Source organism: Amphiura filiformis, chromosome 6 (assembly GCF_039555335.1).
Source record: "Amphiura filiformis chromosome 6, Afil_fr2py, whole genome shotgun sequence".
NCBI lineage: Eukaryota > Metazoa > Echinodermata > Ophiuroidea > Amphilepidida > Amphiuridae > Amphiura > Amphiura filiformis.
The window spans coordinates 41497391-41524970 of record NC_092633.1 but is presented as its reverse complement, the minus strand read 5'-3'; the positions used below and the strand labels follow the sequence as shown (position 1 = coordinate 41524970).

At 37.5% G+C, this 27580-nt stretch overlaps 1 protein-coding gene across 1 annotated transcript; it reads left to right on the top strand.

The window, feature by feature from the left end:
* Positions 1 to 2529: 2529 nt before the first annotated feature.
* Positions 2530 to 26007, top strand: LOC140155418 (uncharacterized). Its single transcript, XM_072178264.1, has 4 exons — positions 2530 to 2811; positions 7679 to 7894; positions 15676 to 15822; positions 25030 to 26007. Exons 2-4 carry the CDS (start codon positions 7740 to 7742, stop codon positions 25409 to 25411), a joined length of 684 nt encoding a protein of 227 aa, XP_072034365.1. The 5' UTR covers positions 2530 to 2811; positions 7679 to 7739; the 3' UTR covers positions 25412 to 26007.
* The last annotated feature ends 1573 nt before the right edge of the window (positions 26008 to 27580 follow it).

Sequence of the window (27580 nt, the reverse complement as noted above, 5' to 3'; positions counted from 1 at the left end):
ATATCGTGTGAGCCAAGTCAATCGGACTGACTATTATCAAGTGAGGGCCGTCTATAGCACGCTACTTTAATAACACGGGGTGCATGTCAGTGTATTTCGCAGTAAATTGAGTAAGATTTTGGGAATACCTTGCAGTGTTTAGTGCTCCTGTACGACGAGGTCTTTCATCAGATTTCCTTGAAAATCGGGGAAAGTAGAGTTTAATATATACATGAGACAATTAAGAGTGAGCCAAAAATAAAAGACTTTCCCTTTATAATAATTGAAGTTGAAAGTGAAAAAAGACAATTTTCTCCCATTGCTTAACTGTGGGACCCCTTTTATTTGAGCAAAAGAGACTACTTTTCCATAGCCTATATGTAGTCAAAGCTATGTGATTGTCGGCAAATGTAGTCAAAGCTTTGTCGGCAAATGTAGTCAAAGCTATGTGATTGTCGGCAAAGTAGTCAAAGCTATGTGATTGTCGGCAAATGTAGTCAAAGCTATGTGATTGTCGGCAAATGTAGTCAAAGCTATGTGATTGTCGGCAAATGAAGTCAAAGCTATGTGATTGTCGGCAAATGTAGTCAAAGCTATGTGATTGTCGGCAAATTACAAGAGTCATTATAAAAGATTAATGTGTTACCAAATTGTTTGTGTTGTAGTCACGTAATAGACCTATTGTGAGTGTTAATTGTTATAGCAGTTATTAATTTTAAAATTTAATTTGTCGAAATAAAATTTCACCCGTATCCCCCCCCCCTCCACATGGCCATAATGGGGGCCCAGGCCCATCTGGCCATGGTAAATCCGGCCATGGCGTCCGCACATGATGTTTTTTGGTATTTTCTATATCTCGTGAGACCTACTGGTTCAGAATCTGGCGGATGCCACGTAGGCCTACCCTGGCAGGCACCCTTGGGCATTTTAAAATAAATTATCCCAAAATGACTTCATAGGGTTATACAGGGGTCAAAAATTGAAAATGCCCCCAAAAAACCCTTTTGATGTGCCACAAAATCTTGCCCCCCCCCCCTTACACATGCAAGATTTTGGGGAACCCGAATTTAAAACCTTAAATTGTCTTATCATATAATGCGAGCAGGAAATCATACACTTTTGAACATGTTTCTAACGTTTTCCTACACCTTTTTAGGGCGTATAGAAACGGTGCCCAAAACATCTGTGCCAAAAATTGTCCCCCTTTTGTCCAGCCAAAAAATCCGGGGTAGGCCTACATAATATTGCACTACCCCTCCCTAATGATGATGATGGCGATGATGACGATGATGAAGGCGATGATGATGACGACGACGACGACGATGATGACGATGATGATGTTGATGATGATAATGATGATGACAACGACGACGATGACGATTATGATGACGACGATAATGATCATGATGAAGATGATGATCAATAAGGCGAAGGAGCATTGCGATTTCAATGATGATGATGAAGATTTCCGCTGCCAAAAATGCTTGCCCGCCCCCCTTTGGCCTGCCAACTTATTCAGGAGTAGGCCTACATAATATTGCACCACCCCTCCCTAATGATGATGATGATGATGACGATGATGAAGGCGCGGATGGATGATCACAGTAATGATGCTCGTGATGATGACGATGGTGATGCCCGTGATGATGATGATCAATAAGGCGAAGGAGCATTGCGATTTCAATGATGATGATGATGAAGACAATGATGATGATGATGATGATGATGATGAAGAAGATGATAATGATGATGAAGATTTATAACCGCTACCAAAAAATGCTTGCCCCCCCTCCTTTGGCCTGCCAAAAAATCAGGAGTAGCGGCCTATACTTATATAATATTGCACCGCATGATGCCGATGATGAAGGCGATGATGATCATGATGATGATCGTGATGATGACGATGAATCGATGATGATGATGCCTGTGATGATGATGATCAAGGCGAAGAAACATTGCAATTTCAATGATGATGATGATGATGATGATGATGATGATGACGATGAATTGATGATGATGATGATCAATAAGGCGAAGGAGCATGGCGATTTCAATGATGATGATGATGATGATGATGATGATGATGATGATGATGATGATGATGATGATGATGATGATAATGAAGATTTATGTGAACAAAGCACAAAATTTATCACTTTTTTATCACCCCCTAGCCGGGCTAAACCGCTGCCAAAAAATGCTTGCCCCCCCCCCTTTTTGGCCTGCCAAAAAATCAGGAGTAGGCCTATAGCCCTGGCCTAAGCCTACATAATATTGCAACACCCCTCTTATGATGATGACCGATGATGAAGGCGATGATGATGATGCCCGTGATGATGATGATGATGATGCCGGTGATGATGATGATGATGATAATGATGATTTCTGTGAACAAAGCACAACAATCTATATTTCCGGTTATTTTCTCCCTGGGTAGCAAAAACCTTGGATGAGAGCAGGTAGGGGGTTAAAAAAATCCAGCAGAAACCGGAAGATAGAAGCGTACTATGTCAAAGGTCACCTGTCTTTGATTAGAGCGTTACTAAAAGAGGAAAAATTAATGATTTTGTCAACTAGTTATTATTCTTTTTCTAATCTTATATCATTTAGATAGGGGAAAGTACGCCTTGGTTTATACCATATAATTTTTTCAGTAACTAAGAACAGATGATTAAGCGAGAATATTGACCAAAAAGGAAATTACATCATCGTGATATAGAATTACTTTGATACTGCAGATTGAGAGCTGAGGTGTCGTCTGGAAAGAGGAATAGACAACTCCAGAAATTTCCAGATTTTAACCCAAAATACGTTCAAGAAGTCTTAAATTGTGTATGTATGGCGTTGTCATTATCTTACTTATTTGAAAGGTCCAGCGATTGTCAAATTTTACCATAGAAATATGTAAATTTATGGGCTAAATATTTTATGTCTGCGTGGTAATCAACCAGGAATTTCTTGTGCTTTGTGTGGTCTCGGTCTAAATAAACTCACGAACTTCTTACAATATTTCGGTTATTTCAGTGTTTAGAATTTTGAAAATCCACATAATCTGCCAGTTTTAAACGCACATAAGTATTAAGTGTAGTAGGATGCACGCTTGAATGTCAAGTTTTATCTATGGAAGGAAAAGAAAGGTGTGTAAGTAAAGGGAAGTTGGAACTTGCCCATGCCATGAACCCATGATGACGTCCTACAGCTCCAGCTTCATTCATGACTCTCGCGATCAGCTGATCGCATGCATGCATGATCAGATCAGATTGTCATGATTGTACTGAATCGCCATCAACAAAGTAACCAGTATCATTTTAGATCATAATGCTTGGCATGATATAGGCAAGGGTCAAAATAAAACATTTTCTACCAGAACGAAGATTTAAAGTTCATTGGGCATGTTGGGATAAAAAGTATTTTAAATCATGTTTATATCAATATATGATGTTATTATTCATTGATTGATTGTCGTGATTATCATAATTATACTAATTCAGATTTCAGTATGTGAACTTTAATACTCGAGAACTCGATAAATTTTTGGAGCAATTGCCGAATAGGCCAGGCATTGCCAGGGTGCAACTGAGAATAAAGAACAAAATTTTATTTAATTCATGTACATATCATGTGCTAATGTGGAACATTCAAGTTCAACTGCGCTTGTTCATGTGTTACTCTGCGACTAATCATGGTAATATGCGAGTGTACAACGCTACTCTACGCGTCCATATTAGCAAGGTTATCTGCGTACAACAGCTTATGATTCCGTCAATTGCAAGCCCTGCTACCAGGGACCCGGGGACGTAGCGGGGGAGATTACCAAAGGCAATTGTAACAATCCCGCTATGCCCCGTGTATTGTCCCGGGTACCGGGGCACAAATTGTGGGTGAAACCACGGTACTGTCCCCGCCCATGCATGCCATGCCAGCCGGTTTCAACGTCATAACATCTACATAACGGTATCATGGCCCCGCTACCGGGACGACTGATTGTACATCCCGGGTACAGTCCCGGGTACCGGGGACGTACTTTCTGGTAATTTCAGGGTGACAGTCCCGGGTATTGTGTCTACAGTGCCAGGTAGCCGGGCTTGCAATTGACGGATACTACACACAGCCACGCAAAGAGTATGTTCCACAATGTACACAAATTAAATAGTCTTATTGCAAGACTGCCCTACCATACTACCACGTTCACCACGTAAACTTGTATGGCTCAAAATTCGGACCGCTCGCCAATAAGTTTACTGTCATTGCGTATTTTGAAACGGTTGACATTTTAATGATCCCCGATTCCCGGTCAATATTTTTAGCTGTGTCACGTGCATGACACTGGTGGGTACCAGCCAAACTTCAGTAAAAAACACGATTGCCGATAATGATGTGATGTGGGACTTGCATAGGATTAGGATTGCACAGCGATTAAATTTGGCAAAACTTGACCTTCTCTACTAGGCAAGTTGACAAAACTTTGTGATAAAAGACAGTCTTAAGTAAGTTAAGGCTGGCATTTTCGGGCGGGCTAGCGGGTACCCACCCGAGATTACATTACCTGGGCAGGAAATACCCTGCCCGGTACCAAATTAAAAAAATAATATATATATTTTTTTAGTGTCCCTGGACCTCGACCTAAATGCTAGGATCATTCATGGTTGACCTAATTTCAAAATGCATTGAATTTGAATGCATTTTGAAATCATTAATACTATAGAGTATGACATGAATTACAAATTTTCATATTAAAAATACAAAACGTCTTGAAATTTTTTAATTTTTTTTTTAGGTTAACCATGAATGATCCTAGCATTTAGGTCTAGGTCCAGGGACACTACAAAACCGAAAAAATAAAAAACTTAAAATGCGCCGGGTACAAAATTACCCGAAAATGCCAGGCCTAAAGTAAGTATGTGCATCACTTTTGGTGTTTTGATGTTTTGGGATCCCAAACAACGGGTGACGGAGCCTATTCTTGACTGTGTAATATTCCTTCAACACGCTGCCGTACGGTAATAGTCTTATACGTTGAACAGATAGTCAGTGTCCGAAATAAGGAAAATATGGAGGTTATCCCGAGTATAACTAAAGCATGAATTCTGCTTGTCCTCAATACATTTTGGTTGTCCCAAAAATGTGTCATACTTTTGGAGGTAAAATATAGTGGTTGTCCAGGGGATAAGTACATAGCTCAATATGGTTGTCCCCAGTGATTTTTGGACAAGAGGATAAGTGCTTATTTCGAACACTGCAGATAGTATCAGTTTGTGAATGAGGACAACGTATAAGTTCCTTGTACTAGCCCTACACCAACCCTAGGCTAAACCCTAACCTAAAGTCTGTAAATGAGGACTGGACCCGAGTCTAGCAAGCTGCACCCTATTCGGTAATTGTACCAATTTTTTATATCTTCCGTGATCAGGGCTCGACTCGACCACCTTCCGTGGTCGGGGCTCGACCAGCCCTCGAATTAAGGATCTGAAGGGCACGGCAACTTTCTTAGGGCAAGTTGATAATTGCCGTGGATTTTCACTGAAAAGGCAAGGCAGCACGGCAATTTGTAATATTTCAAATGGGCATCAAGGCAACTGTTGAAAATTTGAGAAGGGCACCAAGGCAATTTTTCAAAAGCGAATAGATGCATTGCCGTCAGCTGAATTCGACACCAAAGTAAAATTTGACTCTCAACTTTACACTAAAACTAACCTGATTGCTTAAAAAACCTGCTTTAAAAATAATACAAAGCAATCAAAAATCAACAGTTTAATTTACTTAAATTTTGCGATCCCTAGTTCTGAGCTGCAAAACTGACTCAAAACAGCGATGAAACAGCTGTAACTTTGGTAATAATATTGATCAAATTCGCCAGGATAAAAACTATTTCGTGCAAAAAATATCTAGAGATGGGCTTACATGTACAAGATAAGACGATACCGGAAGGGTATCGCCATCGGTTTGCAATGGGAAGTCAATGTTTGCTAATCGAGAGATCAATTGATTTGCCCAGCGCTCAGATTTTGTTCACGACACGAGGTCGAGGAAGCTTAGCTGCTTAGTTACTAACAGCGTTTCTGATTGGTCGATAGTACGCTGAAGGTATTTCTCTGACCAATCGAGAAAATGAAGTGAGATTTCTAGTAACCAGATAATGTAAAAGCCGATGTGATTGGCTGAATATGTAAGCTTACGTAGGGGTAATGAATATTAATTCACAACAAACTATTGTGTATAGGCTACTGTGATTGAGAGCTGGGTTACGATGCTCAAAATAGCGATCGTGTTCAAGATTTTCGATTTAATTTTCCACAATTTTGCGGGGATTTAACCAGTACTTGTTAATGATTTTATAATGAAGGGGCAGGGCTGGCCGGCTAGGGCACCCACAGCAACTTCATTTAGGGGCACTGCAAGTGACTGCCGTCGGTAAAGGACATATTTTGAGGGCATTGCGGCAATGGGGGTGGGCACCCACGGCAATATGCCGTCGGTGCCGTGGGTTAATTCGAGGGCTGGGCTCGACCACAGAAGAAATAAAAAAATTAACATGTACGGTACACATTCGAGGTATGCATTTGAGGCTAGATTATGATGTTGCTATCGTTTTTCGGTCGGACAGCGTTGACATTTTTTGCATCAGATGTTATTTACGACTTTGATCACTTCAGTCACAATTTGCCTAAGCGTAGGCATAACTCCCACAACATGTCCCAATTCCGTGCAAGGACTGAGCGCCAGGCTGCAAAATAAGGATTCTGAAGGGCACCCATTAAAAAAAAATTGTATGGATTTCTGTATGAAATTGAAGGAATTCAATGCATGATTTACATAATTATTTATACTGTTGCTTTATTTCCCCGGGGGGTCACTCACTACTTGACTTGCTACGCACCCGCGTCCAAGAAAAACGTCTAAAAGGATATGTTTTTCACCACACAGCGTCGTTGACGTCTTTTTGAAAAACAGACTTTTTCAAAAGGCATCGCCATTTAGGGGTCCTTTTTCAGCCAAATCCTTAGACGTTTAGGGTTTATATTATTGTTTGAGCGAGTTTGCACTAATTTGATAAAAATCACCACTTTTTAATTGATTCTTGTTACCTTTGCATGTTTTCTTTAGTACAATGTATCTATTGGTCTGCAACATCAAAAAGACACCTTGTGGGTATCAAATTAGCCCATTTTTCTGTTCACGCCATTTAGGGTATAAATTAGATATTTCTCAGTTGCCGTCATTTTAGGGTATTGTTTTTGTATGTTCTACGCCATTTACGGTAGGATTTTCCATGTGTTTAAGGGGCGCAATTTGGTTATGTGAAAATTCGCCATTAAGGGTGCATTTCAGAGGTGGTCAGACGCGGCTGGGTAGCACTTTTGTCTGAGAGTGACAATATTTTTATTATCAATTAATATTTAAATTTTGGTCAAAATGGCCATTGGTGCATGACCCGGGGAGTACAGAAATAGACAAGTTCTGTGCGCCAAATTTCGTCAGATGTTTTAATAGCATCAAATTCAAAATGTTGATTGTGGATGAACACTTAAGTTTTACATAAATACGGTAAAATGACATTCTTCTGACATGATTTTGCAAAAAGTTCCCGGTCGATTCACTCAATCCTGATCGTAAATCCATGCCTTTATTCTATTGTCCGAAGTTTATAATGGCTAAACATTAAAATATTTCAACATTTCCATGTATGATTTCTTTACAGATATAACAGCCAGCAAGAGCAGATAAATTGGGAATGTCTCGGCCCCAGGCCGCAGCCTATTATGGCCGACCAGAACCCTAGTTACCACCACACAGGGGGGTCACAGCGCCGTTTACGACGAGGTGCAGTTGCCACGTCCAACACAAAGTCAGAGTTACAAGTCACTGATGGCAATTCTTCATTGATTGATTTAATCAAAAATACTACTTGTGAAAGGTAATACCATACATATTTTGTGTTTCTTTCCCTCTCTACCTAAAACCCCATACAGGTGAAAAACAACATCAAAGCATTGGCCTGTAAAAAGTTTTGTGAACATTTGATGAAGACATTTTTCTGACTGATTTCAATTTTTTTTTTTAAAAATCAAAATAGTGTCCGTGTACTTCTAATAACATTACGTGTCGCAATAAAACGACTGAAAAATGAGATTAACGATGCTTGAAAGGCTTTAGGTCAGTGGTCATGAAATGCAGGTCGTAACATCATCGCGATATTCTTTGATTCCTCGTCTGTACTTATTGTGTAATATGTTTGTTTGGAACTGCGCCCATCGGAATGATGTTAAAAATGGCGCTGTGGTCCCTCTGGGGAAATATGTGATTGTCCGTAAGCGATTATCTATCTGAACCATCCATGGAATTAAGAGAAGATACATCATGGCTACCATAAAATATAATTTTGTCCAATTTATTGCCGGTGAAATATGCATGGAATAGCATTGAATTTGTACTGTAGTTTGGTAGGTAATTTTTCCGAAATTAAAAAAAAAAGCACAGTGATTTTATAGTGCGCTACGCACAGGCATAACGCCTAGATGTTGATCCACAAGCCTCAGCACACTTTACCAGGGGTAGCACTAGGTTTTAAAACCAGGGGTTCTCAGAACCCCTGAACCCCCTGAAACTGTTAAAAATATGCGGTCAAATCCTAAAATGAGGGGTTCTCTAATATTTCAAGTATTGAATGTACCGTTTTAAAAGGGCATTTCGTGATCCACAGCCTCATGAGCCTCATCCCCCCACTTTTCTCAAAAAAAGTTGAGATTTTTATATCACAGGAAACCTCTGGCTACATAATGTTTATGTACAAAATATTTCTTGCAGATTAATTCGTTTAGCAAAGATATCGTTAAAAATTTTAATTTCGTTCTGGTGCACCAGAACGAAATTACAACGCATTGTCTATGGAGCAGTACACATAATCATGCATAACTCGCGAACGCAAAATCGGAATCAACTGAAATTTTGGGAATAGGTTTTTCTCGTGGATATCTAATGAAAAATGACATAAATAGAGGATGCTAGGATCACGAAATACTCCTTTAATATATCAGTATCAGATTTTGTTACTTTCATTGCTAAGGAGTTCAAGTTTAGGCCAAATATCATGATATTTACTGAATTCCTGGAGTATTTTGACTATAAAACATAATTCAAGTCAAGACAAATTTTTGTCATTTTTTTTTTTTTCGTCCGATAGCATTGCGTCGTATTGCACCGATGGCATATCTCTACACACCACCTGCGAAGCATTTCTTTCCAATCCCTAGAATTAGAAATTACCAACTCACGTACGTGTCGATCATTCAGTACTGCAATAACTCATCAGCAGTGATTCTAGACAATATCGCAATCTGTGTAATTATGCCGGCGGTGTGTATTTTATCTGTATTTTAAAATTATGTTACAATGCTACGCGACTTCACTTCAACATTTATGTTACATTACATTTTATGTTACATAATTTCCGGACGGGCTGTAACGAAGCTTTTATTTTTCTTTCACATGTTTTCATTTTTCTGCGCATGAAAACCCCTGAACTGGTATGCAAAAATGAATACATGCGGTCAAACTTAAAAATATGCGCTGTACAAGCAGAAACTGCGTGACAATCTTCCAAAATTATACAAGATTTTCAGGATTTCATAGATTCCTCACATTATTTTAATGCTTCAGCTAGTAAATTTGTGAGTTTCCTCTACTCAAAAATGTAGAACTTCTCTTGATTACTGAAGGAAATTTTGAATTAGAAAGGGAACATGATAATCAGCGTGCCGAATTTTGAACCACATTCGGCCTGCAACACTGCAATTGCATAACGTTGCCTCTACTGGCGCAGATAGTAAAGTTTCACATCATCTAGTAAATTTCCTTTCAAATGACAAAATTACCCAGTAATAAGCTTAACAAATGTTACAATTTCCCATGCATGGGTGCTAGGGTCGGGCTAGGCTGCGTTTTTGAGTCCCGGACCCACCAAAACCCGAATCTCACGCATGAATATTGCAAAAGCAGTGAGTTACTGCGTCCCGTCGTAGGCAACAAAAATTCCCACATGTTGTTTTGTAAATCCAGGTGTCATAAAACTAGGCTCAAAAGTTTCCTCAACTTGCATTATGCACATCATTTTCAAGCAACTGAACCCTGAAATACCAAATTATGGCCTAATTTACTTCAATAATTAATATTATGCATGGTAATACTGCTTTGTGAGTGAAAATTTTGACAGCAAAACAGCCGTGATATCGAGAAAATACGGCGAGATCCCTGTGTTTACATGGTTGACAACTACCTGACAAAAGAGGGCAGTATTAAAATTATTATTCCAGCCAGCGGTAGGGTAAATATTAGGTAATTAGGCAAAAAAAAAAAAAAAGGTTTGTCTCTGGACCTTTTGGCTATGTTTTTTTTTTTTGTAACAAAACGGCGCCCCAAATACCCATGGCATGCATAAGCGTAGTTCTTACTCCCGGTTTAACTATTCTAACCATCACCTCCTAAAACCCCTAACCTAAACCCTAACCCTACCTACACTAAAAAATACGCTTAACAATTCAAGTTTCCGTACAAGTTCTGAAAAATTTAGATCACACGACGTGACAATGTAAATGTTGTGAGTAGTGCCACTGAATTGGTGCAAAATTCAACACCACAAATGTTGATGTGCGCCGCTATTTTGTCCTACATTTAAACATTACCGTAAGTAAGGAGTACAAAAAGTTGACATTATGTGTTGAGGAAACTCCAATATTTACTCGGCATGGTATGAAAATTAGTTAAATGATGATCTTTTCTCTGGTATACCGATATGAAATCGCTTATCGAGCAGCAAAATATCTGCACATGGGGAATTCCCAGTGCCGTGTTCTAGATCTACAAGTAGAGTCGATTGTCCCGCTATTTCGTTCGCAGAGCCGTTACTTGCATACTGTTTCAAGAGATCGGTATTCAGAGCGAACATGTCATACAGTTCTTGGAGTATTTATTTTTGACATTTTGTCAGAAATGATCGCCAATTGATTGTGCCGAAAATGTAAAAAAAAAAAAAAAAAAAAAAAAAAAATTCGCATTTTTTTTTCTAAATATCATTTTTTTCAAAGCTATTGTGCTTTGTGACAAACCTTTTTTTTTTTTTTTGGCCTTATACTAATTTGATTGAAATAAAAAAGAAAAATTTAAAAAAGAAAGAAAGAAGAAAAGAAAAAAAAAGAAAAAAAAAAAAAAAAAGAAAAAAAAGAGGGCAGTATTAAAATTATTATTCCAGCCAGCGGTGGCGGTAAATATTAGGTAATTATACTAATTTGATTGAAATAAAAAAGAAATTAAAAAAAAAAAAAGAAAAGAAAGAAAAAAAAGAAAGAAAGAAGAAAAGAAAAGAAAGAAAAAAGAAAAGAAAGAAAAAGAAAAGAAAGAAAAAAAGAAAAGAAAGTTAAAAAAAAAGACGAAAAAAAAAGAAAGAAAGAAAAAGAATGAAAGAAAAACGAAAAAATACAATAATATTTAATAAACCTCACTCTTACAGTGGATCGTATAACATTGTACGTAAGCTTATCAACGCTTAATATTTTTGGAAAATACATATTTTAATGAAAATACGACTTTTGGGGTTTCAGAATACAGTTTTGTGATCTCAGAGGTTGCCGGGTCTGCCGGCTAGCTGCATAAGCCCTTGATCTAGAAACACCTTTTGATTTTTTATGCAAATTAGATGAAAATCAAAAAGCAGGCACTTGATTTATTACAATTTGTTTTGAATGTGAAGATAACATGTCAGATAAAAGCTTATTTGCTTTTTGAGATACATATATTTTTAAATTATATAAAAATTCAAAGAACAGACCTTCCAGAATAGGTAGTCGTTACTCTGAGTTTCATGCCTAAAAGGCAATCGTCAGACAACGATGAAATGCTTTGGGTGGACTACCATCACTTGGGAATGTGAAAGAATATACATTCCATGGTGTCAACACAACCAAAGTCTATTCAGAGTCAGTCTGTCTATCGGATTGAGCACTTAATTCAAAAGACAAAATTCTAACTTGAGTAAAATGTTGTTAATACGCTCCTGTTTTGCAGTTGAGCACTTTCTGACTATCTCCGATAGACAGACTGACTCTGAATAGACTTTGGCTGTGTTGACACCATGGAATGTATATTCTTTCACATTCCCAAGTGATGGTAGTCCACCCAAAGCATTTCATCAGAGGGCTGACAGTAAATTTCGCTGATCCCTCCTGTTCTTTTCTATGTCGATTTAACACACGATTCCCGCTGTTGTTTTGGTTCCACTTTAGCACCCCCCCCCCCCGGTACACGCATGGAGGTCGCCATTTGAGGTTTTAGCACCCACTTTAGAACCCGGCTACCACGACTACGCGTTCAGCATCGCGCACAATCACGCGTTCCCAACTGTCAATCATTAGGGGTCAATCACCTCGAGCTTGACAACAATATCTGAATAGACTATCGCCAAGTCTTACGTGTATGCACGAAATTTAGATTAATTTTCGTGATTGAAACAGTATTTTTCTTGTATAAATCTTGGCCCGGATAGCGGGATTCATGGTTGATTTAATGCATTTGATAAATTAAGTTCATGGATGCGCTAAAAAATATAATTAAAAGTATTCAAAAACCTGTTCAACATTTGAAAAAAATGCGCTGTAGCAGGCTTGAAAAAGTCTAACCGTGGATGCAGCAAGCCGCGATTTTTCATGACTTGAACGCAGAGCAAGGACCCGATATAGCCGGTAGAAATCGCGGTAGTGTTCCAGGCCTACGCGATGGCAGGGTAATGGCGGCTTCCATACTTTAATTGCTTTTAAAACGAGCTGTCTCCGGGCTGATTTCATCGTGTCGTCTGACGATTGCCTTTTAGGCATGAAACTCAAGAGTAACGACTACCTTTTATGGAAGGTCTGTTCTTTTAATTTTTTATACGCTCTCCCTTTTGGGATTGAGCACTTTATTCAAAAGATAGTCTAACTTGAGTAAAATGTTGTATTTTTAAATATATGTATCTCCACTTGAAAAACAACAAAAAACATAATAAATATCACGGCTTGAAAAACAATAAAATACATATAACTAATACATTTGATCGTGCAAAATGCTTCAATTCAAATTGCAATTTCTTGGGAACCGTATTTGCTATTTTTGTGAAATAAAAAAGTCTGCTCTTTTACTTTGAATGACAATGAAATATGACTATAAATGGATATTTTCATTAGATTTATAAAGTGTACTTCAAGGACTGTTAAATGCCATAAATGTCAATTTTTAAATAATTTGCCATGAAATTAGTATTATATTGTAAATTTTGAAAAATCTAAATTATTTGATATCAGAAGGACAGTCTGCATCAAATGCAATTTGGTCTACTCTGATGTGCTCTCAGGTCCCACAAAAAAATACATAAAATTGGATTGATTGATTGAGCCCCAAGGGTGAAAATAAGAGAGCTTGAACCAGGGGCCACTTTGGCAAAAAGTGGCCCCTGGTTCACTAAGATTTGGAAGAACCAGGGGCCATTTCCAATTACCAAGGGGCCAATAAAAATAAAGATGTGCTGGATGAGTTAAATACATGTAATTGTAAGCACTATTTGCTTGTATTGTAATGTAATTTGATATTTTTGGTTCACTATCCAGGGGCCAGTTTTGTGAAAAAAGTGTCCCCTGGTCAACTAAAATTGAGATGGAACCAGGGGCCATTTCATGGTTTCTGGGGGCCAAACGGCTCCCGTCTCCCACTTAATTTCACCCCTGTAATGAGCCCATATTTATTGGTCGAGCTATAAGTTTTAAAATATTGGATGAGACGTAGTCGAGTCCAATATTTTAAAACTCATAGCGATATTGATATCAGAAGGACAGTCTGCATCGAATGCAATTTGGTCTACTCTGATGTGCTCTCAGGTCCCACAAAAATATATATAAAATTGGATTGATTGAGCCCATATTTTAAAACTCATGCGAGACCAATAAATATTGGGCGTAAAGCATCCAATTTTATCATTATTATGTTTTGGATTCAATATTTTCACACTTGGATTCATGAATCACAAATCACAAAGCTTAGCCTCAGCCTCAAGGCTTACATGTGTAGCCTAGGCCTTAATCAACCCAATGTCTCTTAGTACTAGTTCTACTAGAACTGCTAGCCTATGCAGCTGCTTGGTCTATGACTATGTGGGGAGCAATTAATTCTTGAATAAAATGCATGCATTCATCAGCTAGGCCTGAATTTTAGCCCAAGCCTAGTCTTAGGCCTAGCCTAATGCTGATTTCATACCTTCTGCCGCTATCCGTTTCATGAGCCACTTGTACTTTTTTGCAAGTGCAAGCAGAGCGGCACCCGCTGAACGGCAGCGGCATGAATATGAAAGCCAATATTGCTGCTCAGCACCGCCAGAAATCATTTAATGTTCTCATACGGTACTTCAGCTCCCAAGTCGACTTGAAATTGAATTCAACTCCTAGACCTAACTATCTGTCACTTTGGGCAAACTGGTAGAGTGGTTGATATCTACACTTCCTGCTGGTATCCGTAGGGGTTTCTGGTGCGACTGCACGGTGCAGTAAAATCATCAGAACAGCAAAGCAGAGAGGCGGGAAAGTATGAAACCAGCATAGTGCCACAGTGTCAGTCTCTCTAGACTCTACTGCTAGCATTGGTAAATCCTTCAAATATTGCAGCTGCACCTACATGTATTTTGCTGGCCATCATATACTTAGAAGCTGCATACCTGCAAACCTAGTAGAGTATGATAAACACAAACTAATTTGCCGTAAGAGATTCAAGACAAGTAAAGATCCTGAAAACATAATGATAAAATTGGATGGTTTTTTAAACCCAATACTACAAATTTATTTGTCTCGCTATGAGTTTTAAAATATTGGATCGATTACGTCTCGTCCAATATTTTAAAACTCATAGCTAAGCTGCTCGACCAATAAATTTGTAGTTCAAACCATCCAATTTTATATCAAACTTGAGTCATAGCTGAACCATTGCAACCCAATGGATTTGGAAACCTTCATTTATAGTGGTGTTCACTGTTATAGAGAGGCTAAAGTTAATTTGAGGTCACCTTATAAAATAGTTGAGTTATAATGCTCTTACATGAACCATAGATCATCTAAATTTAGATGATGTATACATCACAGCTCTCATTGCTCTGATACAATATTACAAGATATCTTATGCATGTCCAAAACACTATAAATATTCATGTAGTATGAGCTTTTGCATCAGTACTCAGTCTGTTTGTTTTCTTCTTCCCTTCCCCTTGTATTACACAATGTACCCTTTCACTTTGGCAAATTTATTTATAAGCATTGTTCAAGAATGCATCTGTACAAAACATCAAGCCCTAAAGTTTGGTTGCCTGTGATCTGTGCCAACACTTCCTGTCAAATCTACATCATACATGATCAAAGTGTTGCAGTTGTGACACACTTTATTAGTGTGTCATATCCCAGTTGAGATATTAATGCATGTGATTTTACTTCTGCCAGTGGTAATACCTGGTCAGCAGTCATTATCAAAATGATTAAATGTCGGCACTTGTAAAATTGAATCAATGGACATTCTGCTTTGTGTATGAAGATATTTGGAATAAAAGATACAAGTAGCTTTGTGGAAGGATGTGGTAATCGTGGTGAATAAGTGCACACTGTATACAGATGGTATTGTTTTGATTGTTTCCTGCAGAACTCGCCAGTCAGGATCATCAGAGACTGCAGCTGCATCAGCAGCGGCAGCATCAAGTCATCATCAGAATTCAGAGAGTTCCCCAGAATCATCTCACCGTAAAAAGCATAAACGTGCCAAGTCAAAGTCAACTGATCGCAAGCACAAGTAAGCAAGGTTTTTTACTTCTTTGTTAAATACATGTATTGATTGCATTCTTACTGTTATAAATCATTGCAAAGTACATTCGTGATACTATGCATTGTATATACTGGCTGGAATCAAATGTACCATAACATTGTGAACACAGCGCATAATAAATGCAGTGTTTTGTATGCGACAGCATGTGTATAAATAGCCTTTAATTGATGCAAGCATGTGACTTTGAGGGTTTCTGTGCAAAATACTGCTTACTGCATAACTGCTCCATCAAATGATCAACCAGCATATTTACTGGTTGGTCATTAAACTGGGTCAATGAAATTATAATAGCTCATTGGAATACCGTGATTCGTCCGAGTATAGTCCCACGCTTCGAGGATAGTCCCACCCCCATTTTTCGAAAAATTCCAGAAATTGTAAAAAAAAAAGTAAAGTTTTTTTTCGGTTGTGGAGTGTCCCTGGACCTAGACCTAGATGCTAGGGTCATTCATGGTTGACCTAAAAAAAATTAAAAAAAAATTCAAGATGTTTTGTATTTTTAATATGAAAATTGATAATTTGTATTCATGTCATACTCAATTAATGATTTCAAAATGCAATTTTTTTTTTTTTTCCGAGTATAATCCCACCCCCCACCCCAATTGTGAAAAATTTTCACCTAAAAAACGGGTGGGACTATACTTGGACCAATACGGTACTCTCTACAAAAACTGATTTTTACAATGTAATTTTGAACACTTTATCTGAAAAAGCTGGTGAGAGAAAACTTGTTAAATTTTAAGCTTTTTACACCATCCCTGAAACTTTGAATCCATAGCACACTCCATGTATATATTGTGAGCTAAAAAAATTAAAATGTGGAAACATGAGGTAAAAAATAAAGAAACGCATTAGAAATGTTAGAATTTTTATGAAATTCTAAAAAAAGTTGCAGTGAAGACTTCCTCTTTAGTTTGTTCTGAGTTTTAAATTTATAATACCGTACACAATTCTGAATTGCTATATTGTGGCTATTTTGTGGCAAGTGTGATTAGCCATACGAACCAGCTTAAAAACTAATCATTTAAGTAAAGGTTGGATTAATATTCAGGCTTTGTGTTTAAATTTTTTGTCAACAGCTCCCCTTGAGGTATTAAGGAGAACTGTTCTATCAGCTCCATTGAAATTTTAAGGAGAGTGGTGGGCGAGAGTTGTTCTACAGTATAAATGCCTGTGATAAAGGACACCTAGAATGCAAAAGGTGTAATTTTGAATTTGGTAAAATCAATAGATTTCAAGTATGTTTTACAGATAAGTCAGAATTTGTGAATAAATTTCTACAGAATATTGGGTGAAGTAACTCCCTGATGGAGTGATTTATAGCTAGGCTTAGAGAGAAAACGCAATCTCGCTTTTCATGCCGTGAATCTCACTTTTTAGTGCTTTTAAGTTTGACCTGATTTTCCAGCCTGAATTTACAAAAACGGTCCATTTTCTGGCACATCCAAGCAACAACACAAGTAATATTCTTTATTTACTACCGTACTCAAACCTTGCAGTATATTGACCTTTTAAGCTGATTTATGAAGACAAAACTTCGGCTATTTGTTTTGGTATCACTCAGGGGTATGGAGTCAATGAAATACTGCCCTCAATTTTTTGACCTTTTCTTTTTTTTTGATTTTCGCCAATTTTGGGGCATAAATCTCGCTTTTTCTCGCACTTTGAAGTTGCCATCTCGCATTTTTGGTCAAAAATTGTGTTTTTTCTCTAAGCCTATTTATAGCTCACACCAAAAGCATTTAAGGAGAGCTGTAGAGGAGAGTGATAGCTGTAGCTCTTCACAAAACCAAAGGCCTGAATATATAATCACAAATAATGTTATTTATTTGGGGTGGAACATAATATTTTGACTTAGTGGATCCTGACGGTGATAGAGTACCGGCACGCAATTGGACCTGATGTATGTTCTATGGCACCATATAATAAATCTATACTCAAAATCAGAAGTTGCCATAATTTATTTTCTGTGATTTACCAATCAGCTATCCCATTTCATTTATGCTTCACACAGAGAGTATCGAACACAAACATGTATGTTAAATATTTTTCGGAGAGGAAGTATTGATTAGATCAAATTGAGTACACCATGACCGTGCATCATCACAAATCCTGAGAACCATGACATATATTGTGTTATGGTGTTAACTGTGTTTAAATGGACTGTGATGCCCAGGAAGTACAATGTACATGCACATTGTGGTCATGTGGTTGAGAACATAAAGTACTGTTTCCTCACTTAACCTATACCGGTATTACAAATTTGTATATGAATCATGCAGTCTCTTTTCAAAACATCATCAACAACAACAATATTTTTATGCCTCTTTATGCCTCCACCGCGAGGCATACTGTTTTTGCAATGTCCGTCCTTCCGTCTTTCCGTCCTTCCGTCCGGATGCGATATCTCGGGCATGGATGGGCGGATTGACTTCAGATTTTCAGGATAGGTGGGTGATGGTCAAAAACTCTGGCTACTTTTTTTTGGGTGAGGTTCAAGGTCATATACTGAGGTACAAGGTCATTTGAGGTCAGAGGGCCCATTTTCCTTAGTTACCTCTTTTCTCGGAGACTGTGGGTCGCACGTTCCTCAAACTTGGTGGGTGGGTGCATCTTGACCCCAGACATAACAAGTTTATATTGGTTAGTGGGTCAAGGTCTCCTGAGGTTATGCAGGGGTCATATGAGGTCAAATTAGCAAAAATAGTCATATGGCCATGAAACTTGGTAGGTACAAATGTACAGGCAACATTTAGAGCCAAATTTTTGGAAGGTCATTTTGGGGTCACCCAGGGGTCACCTGAGGTCAAATTAGTAAAAACTGTCGTATGGGCATGAAACTTGGGAGGGTACAGTCAACATTCAGAGCCTAATTTTTTGAAGGTCATTTTGGGGTCATCCAGGGTCACCCAGGGGTCATCTGAGGTCAAATGAGTAAAATCTGTCGTATGGGCATGAAATTTGGTGGGTACAGTCAATATTCAGAGCCAAATTTTTGGAGGGTCATCCGAGGTCATCCAGGGGTCATCTGAGGTCAAATTAGTAAAAACTGTCGTATGGGCATGAAACTTGGTGGGTAGTTAACATTTAGAGCCAAATTTTTTGATGGTCATTTTGGGGTCACCAGGGGTCATCTGAGGTCAATCAACATTTAGAGCCAAATTTTTGGGCGGTCATTTTGGGGTCACCCAGGAGTCATTGAAAGGTTGTTTTGGGGTCATCCAGGTGTCATCTAAGGTCAAATTCAGTCTCCTGTTTTAGTGAATTCCACATCACTCCCTTTGGTGGAGGCATCACGGTCGACGCTGTGCGTCGAAAACCGCGATATCCGAGAACCGCGGTCCATCTAGTTATTTTTAAACAAATTTAAGTTGTACAACAAATTGTTTTGATGTGCCTTATAGGGTGAAAGTGATACTTAGAGAATAAAAGACGGATGGGCTGGCCAATATTTTGAGTAGTGGATGCCGACGCGTTCTTATTTCGCGCATACGTGTGTATTACGCAAACGCATTATTGCACGATCATTGAGGATCTACAAGTGTGCTGCCGTTGCGTATCGGCGTCCGCTGATATCATTTTCCACTATCGTGTCATGTATAGGTGAAAAACCAATCAAATTGAATGTATTCTTGACAAGACGCACCAACTTAATTAGAATGTAAAATAGAGCTATATTTAGACTTAATTGTAGATTTGATTAAAAAAGTTGTTTTTAGAATAATAATAATAATCTTAATCCTAATCTAATCCCTTACTCTAATCTTAAGCTTAAAACCTAACCCTAATCCTAACCTTAGACCTTACAGTTAGGCCTATACTTAATCCATGTCAAAATCTCTTCTGGGTTAGGTAAATTATAAAATCTTGTTTTCCAATGATTGGCATGTTTGTAAAAATACCATATTGTCTCTTTGGAAGTTTACATATATGCTGATTAAGTTAATGTACAGGGTGTAACAATAAAATTTGTACAATTTTGAAAATAGAATGACACAAGTATGCCGCTTATTTTTTGGTTTGATATTTATATTTCTATCAAGATAATTTCTTTAGCCACCAGCTAAGCTTAGTTTCAATAAAATTGACGGTATATAAGTGAAGATATGGCCAATTATGTAACCTAGTCTTAAAACCGCTTGGGCCACTTTTGTCTAAGTGTTACAAAAGTGACTGAATAGAGTTGAACCATGGCGGGAACCATGGCCCAGTTGGACGATGCTCTTATGATAGGCAGTTTTAAACAATGGGGTATTCGAAGTGGTAAAATTATTACATAATGGAATTTCTCCTTTAGTTTTGAAAGTCACAACTAAAGCACTGACATATCAACCTCATTTACTAGAAATTGTGGCTGCAGCTCAAAAACTTCAACCCCAATTCACGTTGGAAGAGCGTATTTTTATGGTTGTGAGATTCGCTAGCACATGGAGTCAAGTAGACACCATAAGATTGTGTATAGCTCATTTTCCAAACTCACGTCTTCCATCAAGGCATACAATTACATGAGAAGTATGTAGAATTTGTTAACAGAAATACTGGCAATAATGGTCACCCCAGAACAGATAGATGCCCAGCTGAACTTAATTTCAAAATCTGATTGTTTTGTACTTGTGCATGTTATGGATGCAAAAACTGTTTTACCAATGATATCTCAGGGATATGAGAAATTACTTTATTTATAAGATAATTTGAAAGAAATTTCATGACTTCATTTTGGATTTTAAATAAATATCATAATTATTGTTAAGTTCATGTTAATTATATGAAGAAACACCACTTATAATTCTTTTGTGTCAGTCCTTCGCTGTTTAATGCACAATAAGCATATATACGCGGTTCAAACTTGATATGCGCAAACATGGCAAAAGTGGCCCAACATGTTTTCTGGATGATTTAATTAATTGGACATAACTTTTGAACCCAAGCTAGTAAAGAAACCAACTAAACGTCTATTTTTAGCCAAGATATTACTGATTGCATTGCATATAACATTTGTGCCATAACGCTTTTGGTTTTTTCCTGAGAAGTCAAAATAAAATTGTACAAATTTTATTGTTACACCCTGTATATCTGTGATGTATTATAACATGGTCTCTGAACGTAATATTTTTACTTTGTCGACGTATTGCTTTGTCGACAACTTGTCGATGTCGGATCTTGAGATTTGATGATTGTTGACAATGAAAATACCACAGCCCTACATCCCTGTAATCTATGAAAAGTGTGGGAAGGGGGTGTTTATTAGAGGGGAGTGTTTATTAGAGACAATACGGTACCGGTAGTTACTCTGAATTCATTTAAATGTAATTATTTGTCAAATCGAGATAAGTTCTTTTGATAACCATGCACACAGAAAAAGAGGCTTACAGTGTTAAGTTCAGTCATACATGGTGATTAAAACTATCACAATTATTGCAAGCTGTATCAAAATATGTTGCAGCTTTAAATTTACAGTTTACAAGGTATTAATGATTACATATTTAAATAATGAAATCAAATTGTACCATCCCATGTATACATGTAATGAAGGTCATGGCCAACATTTATCAAGCGCTGATCAATTAGGCATTATGTCCTTCTCAGTACATACATACATACATGATGCGTACACCATGAGGCTTACCCTGCTTACACAGAATTAACTGGAACATTTATTTTCGTGGCAGATTTATTTTGCAGATTCACGGTTAAAATTTTGTCATAAAACCAAACCAGATAAAATTGCATTTGGGGATATTTAATTATTATTTTTTTTTTGCCTTTTATGCATGTAAAATCAGCAATATTGATAACTGTATTTTTTGTTGGCTAAAGTGGATGAACTGATTGTGACAAAAAATATGAGGGAAGTGAGTGTAAAAATAGCAACATTTTTATGATATTTCTTGGGTAAAAGCCTGACAGACCGACCCTTCTTGAAAGGTCCATCGCCCGCCCATAGCGCAGGGGTGTGTTTTTGTCATCTAATGTCATAAAAAAGCCTGACAGACCGACCCTTCTTGAAAGGTCCATCGCCTACCATAGCGCAGGGGTGTGTTTTGTCATCTAATGTCATAAAAAGCCTGACAGACCGACCCTCTCTTGAAAGGTCCATCGCCTCACCATAGCGCAGGGGGTGTGTTTTTGTCATCTAATGTCATATAGATTTTTCCTTCTGCCCAATAAATTTACCTGATTACATAAAACCTGGTACAATTTTCTCCTTGTGCTTGATGATCCCCTTATGAAAGTGTGCACCATAAAACAAATCACACGCTTAGGTCTGTACAAGTTGTGTTTTTCTGTTTGTTCCTTGATTTATGATTTATTTTATTAATTTGTTGTTGTTATTCATAATGCCTGTAGTCTTATTAGAGCACGCATCTCTTGTCATTGTGTGTAGGTAAATTAAAGTGCATTTCACAGTCAGTGTATTTTCATATCGCAAACCACTCGCATGTTATAGTGTTTTAAACACAGATACAATCAACAATGTATTCATTGTATTGAATAAATTAAATTTGGTTATTCTTTCACAAAAATAATACAATAATGATAATAATAGTATAGAATAACTGTCATGGAGATTTTCTATCGATTTTAAGCAGAAATAATGTGGTAAAATGAAAGAAAACCACATATAGATGTACTATCTCTACCGCAGTACTCTACGGCAGAATTAATATCGTAATTATGATAAAAATCTGGATTTAAACAAATTAACAAAATTAATTTCAAAAGAAAAAATGGCTTTAATAGATATGAAAATTAGAAAAGTCAGTCCTGATAGCTTTTGGTTTTAAGGGGGTACTACACCCCTGCAAAATTTTGTGGCTATTATTGCATTTTTCTCAAATATTATAGCGCATTGGTGACAAGTAAGATATGTATATTATAGGGGCAAGGACTACTACTACTGCACTGGAAATTCAGCAACTCAAGGCAAGTAGTTATTGATTTATTGATCAATTATTGGTTTTCCCTCATTTTTGACTGTAACTCCACAACTGTTGTCTGTGTTGAAATAAAATTACCTGTGCAGTAGTTGTAGTCCTTGCCCCTATAATATATACATATCTTACTTGTCACCAAAGCGCTATAATTTTTGAGAAAAATGCAAAAATAGACACAAAATTGGACAGGCGTGTAGTACCCCCTTAAATTAACAAAAGATTTCAGTCCTGACAGCTTTTGTTTAAAAAAATTAAATAAGTGTAAAAATTAATATTTGTTTAACATTTTGTAAATTTTGTACCACTACTAAGAGATTAAGAGAAACCAGCTGAACTCATGAGTGTTGACTTCAAAATGGGAAGAAAATCACTAATTGTGTACACCAAAAACCACAGGTCATTCTAGGAATGTATACATTGGGATTAAAGAATTTAATCATACATGTGAGCATTATTTGAGAGCCTTATGAGTAGTAAAGATAGTCTATTGTTGCGAAAAGCCGACAATTTATGTACATTCATTTACAATGCTGAGGTCAAAGCCTGAAGCCAACTGAATCCTTAAGGTTTCTGAAGTCAAGCATAAAAAATTTCACCTTTATCCTTTGTGTATTGCACTGATAAATTTGATTAAAATTGCATTTCATAATTGCATGAGTAGCTAATATGGAAATCTTGGTTTGTAAAAAGGTTAAAATAGGATCAGATGAAAGTTTATATTTGAGGCCAGTGTAATGGGAGAGAACATCGACTTTTTCCAGCATCATTATTTCTGAATTGTATGTCAAAAGTATATAAAACTATACATTTTTGGAAAGGAAATGAGTCAAGGAATCCCATGAGACGCCAGATTTGTTCAAAAATCTCGAGTTTTTGAAAAAATCACAAAATTCACTTTTTACCCCCAATTTTTTTTGTGACAACTTAGACAAAAATCCGCTCGAGTAAAAAAAAAAATCAGTTAGCTTTTCATAAAGAAGAGACATGAACTTAGGGAAGGTTTTTTATTTGTTTGAAATTGCCTCTTTTTTCAAACATTGAAAAAAACATGTGAAAAAAGCAATTTTGTCACTCTATTAAGCTAAAAATTGCACAGAATGGTGTATATTTTTGTTTAAAACAAATATTTTGAAAAAATGAGAAAACCTTCCCTAGGCTTTGATGTACTCTAAATGATAGTGCAAAAGTTTACCTTTTGCTTGCATATTTTTCGAGTTATCTTGTCACAAAAATCGTGCAATATTGTCAAAAGTGAACTCTGAGAAATAGACGCTTTTAGTATTAGTAAAAAATGTCAAAATTATGCACAAAACGTCCTTATATTTTAAAACGGTAAGACTTTCACGCTTGTAAAAGCTGTATCTGGTGCATGGTCTAAATATGCATCTTTTTGCACCAATAAATCTATAATGTCTGCTTTCAGTGCACCAAAATTCAAAATAATTAAAAAATCTAAGTGGCATTTTGACTGCAAATTTTTGTTTTGTTTACACCACATTTGCTGGCGTGAACAACAAACCGAATGCGCCTAGACTGCGTTGGACATACGCCAGAGTTGCGCCAGCGTCACGCTAAGCTTAATCGCTGCAGTAATCAAAATATTTCGCATTCGCGATTTCTGACTCATTATTTCCCGCCAATTTACTAAGCTGTCTTGAGCCATGTGACATGTGAGTTGAAAAGAGTGAAACAAATCAAGCAAAATACGAGTAAATATTAGCAAGTTGTATTTTATCAGTTTCAAGTGAAAGAATACATCTTGGTGTTGATAAATATCAAGAAATCTCAAATTCGGGCGTGAACGAATGTGTCTCCCATTACTTGTTTATAGTATTACACTTGTTAATTTTGTGCCTATTTTTCAATTTTCTCAAAATTATAGGAATTGGTGACAAGTAAGATATGTAGGGGCAAGAACTACAACTACTGCACTAGAAATTTTATTTCAGCACAGACAACAATTGTGGAGTTACAGTCAAAAATGAGGGAAAACCAATATTTGATCAATAAATCAATAACTACTTGCCTTGAGTTGCTGAATTTTCAGTGCAGTAGTTGAAGTCCTTGCCCCTATAATATACATATCTTACTTGTCACCAATTCACTATAATTTTTGAGAAAAATGCAAAATAGGCACAAAATTGGCCAGGGGTGTAGTACCCCCTTAATATAGGCTTGATAAAAGAGGTAGAAGCAGCAAGCATAATAGTCTCTGATTATTATTTTTTTACCTCCGCAGGCACAAATCCAAGAAGTCCAAGGCCTCCAAACGGAGAAGTTCTTCTACAGCCTCTTCGTCAGCTGCTTGCCCATCTAAGAAAGTAGCCAGGGAGACAGATTCAGAGGAAGAGGAGCAAGCGTGCTCCTCCAATCATATTGATTCTCTTACGAACAAGGGGACCATTACATCCCCAGACAGTGACAGAGGAAGGAGTAAGAAGCGCATACCTCAAAGAAGTCCAAAAAGACTAACGGCCACAGCAGTGGGGTTAAACCCCACAAAAGAACTCCTGCCGAGTGAGGTGAGCCACCTATTAGGTCCAGAAGCAGGAGCTCTGATACTCGCTTCAAAGACCCCACAGAGCCTGGTGATCAGAATAGGAATCTCTTGTCTGATATAAGTTCTTGTGGTCTGAGTGTCAAATCTGATCGCACATCTTCCACCTCATCTGCGGGGAGTTTACAGCAAAACCGCAAGAGGAGGCTGCGTTCGACAAGCTCCGACCACTCGCACGCCGACGTCGAGAGTCTTGCCAGTAGTAGTCACACTGTTAAAGAAGAAGAGAAAAGACACCATGATATTCCTTGCGTGAGCACGCCTGTCACCAGTCGTACACCCACGCCGCCTTACCTATAAATACCAGGTGGCACAGCAACAAGCTTTCAGGACGAGTGCTCCAAAGAGAAGAGCCCCCTCTAGGGGCAACAGTAACAACAGTACCAACCCCAATCCCAACCAGCAGCCGACTTCAAAACCAAACTCAGCAGCCACATCGGAGACGAAGACTAGCACCACCACCTCTGTAACCACACCAAGAGAGATAAATGCTAACAGGCCACGTGCCTCCACTACCCCAGGTAGTGTGGTAAGCCGCCTGGGCAGAGACCTCGGCTGGCTCTGAGGCATCTAGTCTCCCAGCACAGACTTCCTCTAGAATTAGCACACGCCACAAATCTTCACGAAGTAAAGGAAGCTTTGAAGGAGAATCTTCTGCCAAAACTAAAGCTCCTTATCGAGGAAGAAGTTCCAGTGCAAAAGGTAGGAAATTTAATTTATTTACAATTCCTTTTGTCATTCAATCATAGACTGTAGAAAATCAAAATTCCTTGACAATAAGAATGGGACAGGCAACGGGAAATTGCATGTGATGTGCTGATTAAGTGGAGGTCAGATGTATTTTTCTTCTGTAAAACAATTGGAAACATTATACAATGAAGAAGTATAAAATGTGAGGCATGTCTATTGACCTGGGAAAGCTGTAGAACGGTACTGCATATGCAAGATGATTGGTTGCAAATACAAGTTCTGAAGCCTGAATTGCCATTTTGGTTGTTATAGTGTGCAATGGTATCCAATGCAGTAACCAATCAACTTCATTATTATGTTTTCAGGGTTATTAGGAGTTAAGAAAGTTTAATAATGATAATATTGGATGATTTAGCATGATACCATAACATATCGGATTCATCATACAAATATATCGAACTCGCCGTTGGCTCGTCCGATATTTTTATGACTCATCCGATATGTTATGGTATCATGCTCAGCCATTCAATATTATATCAAACTTGGTGTGGGGATAGGATGTGGTAGCCTGATGTGCTGTATAGTTTTGTGTCATGTTATTTGCATATTTATGAATATTAATGAGCTTATTTGCATATTTTGCCTAAATTTTCATTAATCCACTCTGCAACTTAAACGCAATAACCGATCCACTTCAAACTTGGTTTGGTGATTGGATTTGGTGGCCTGGTGTGCTGTATAGTTTTGTATCATGTTATTTGCATATTTATGAATATTAATGAGCTTATTTGCCTATCTTGCCTACATTTTCATTAATCCATAACCGATCAACTTCTAACTTGATATTGTGATAGTATATAGTGACCTAATGTGCTGTATAGTTTTGTGGCATGTTATTTGCATATTTATGAATATTAATTAGCTTATTTGCATATTGCATATTATTACTAACACACCTTTGTTATTTACACACCTTTGTATGGGGGCCACTTGATTTACGAACCGTGTAATTCTAGTTTTGGAGGTTGGTTTTAGTGAGGAACTATAGCCTTGCTTATTGGTGTTGTATTCCCAGATTCTTATGATTGTTTTCCAGGTATTTTTATGATTTATTTATTCTTTATGCTTAGTTGACCTCCCCAACAATCAAAACAATTCCAGAAACAGGTATCAGAAGGAAGTCAAATATTCAGGGGAAAAGCAAACCACTTCCTCTGTAATCGCAAAACAGTTTTGTACAAATTCACTTCTTGTTTGGGCCATACTAGATTTTCAGGTAGTTTCAAAGCCAGAGGAAATGAAAGAAGTAATTCATCAAATTATTATTATGTTGTGAAATGTGATATAAAAGTGTCGGGCTTGCACTTTTTGACGTCTGGTGTTTTTGATATCCATTGCACTTTTCAAAAAAATCTGAGGTAAGTTCAAAATCAACATTATATAAGGATTGTTATTTAAGGGGGTACTACACCCCTGGCCAATTTTGTGCCTGTTTTTGCATTTTTCTCAAATATTATAGCGCATTGGTGACAAGTAAGATATG

What these genes read in the sequence shown, in the direction of transcription:
- LOC140155418 (XM_072178264.1), top strand. Translation starts at nt 7,740, where the DNA reads ATGGCCGACCAGAACCCTAGTTACCACCACACAGGGGGGTCACAGCGC. An exon ending in AAAAATACTACTTGTGAAAG is followed by an intron (nt 7,895 to 15,675) that starts GTAATACCATAC and finishes TGTTTCCTGCAG; the next exon opens with AACTCGCCAGTCAGGATCAT. An exon ending in TCAACTGATCGCAAGCACAA is followed by an intron (nt 15,823 to 25,029) that starts GTAAGCAAGGTT and finishes TTACCTCCGCAG; the next exon opens with GCACAAATCCAAGAAGTCCA.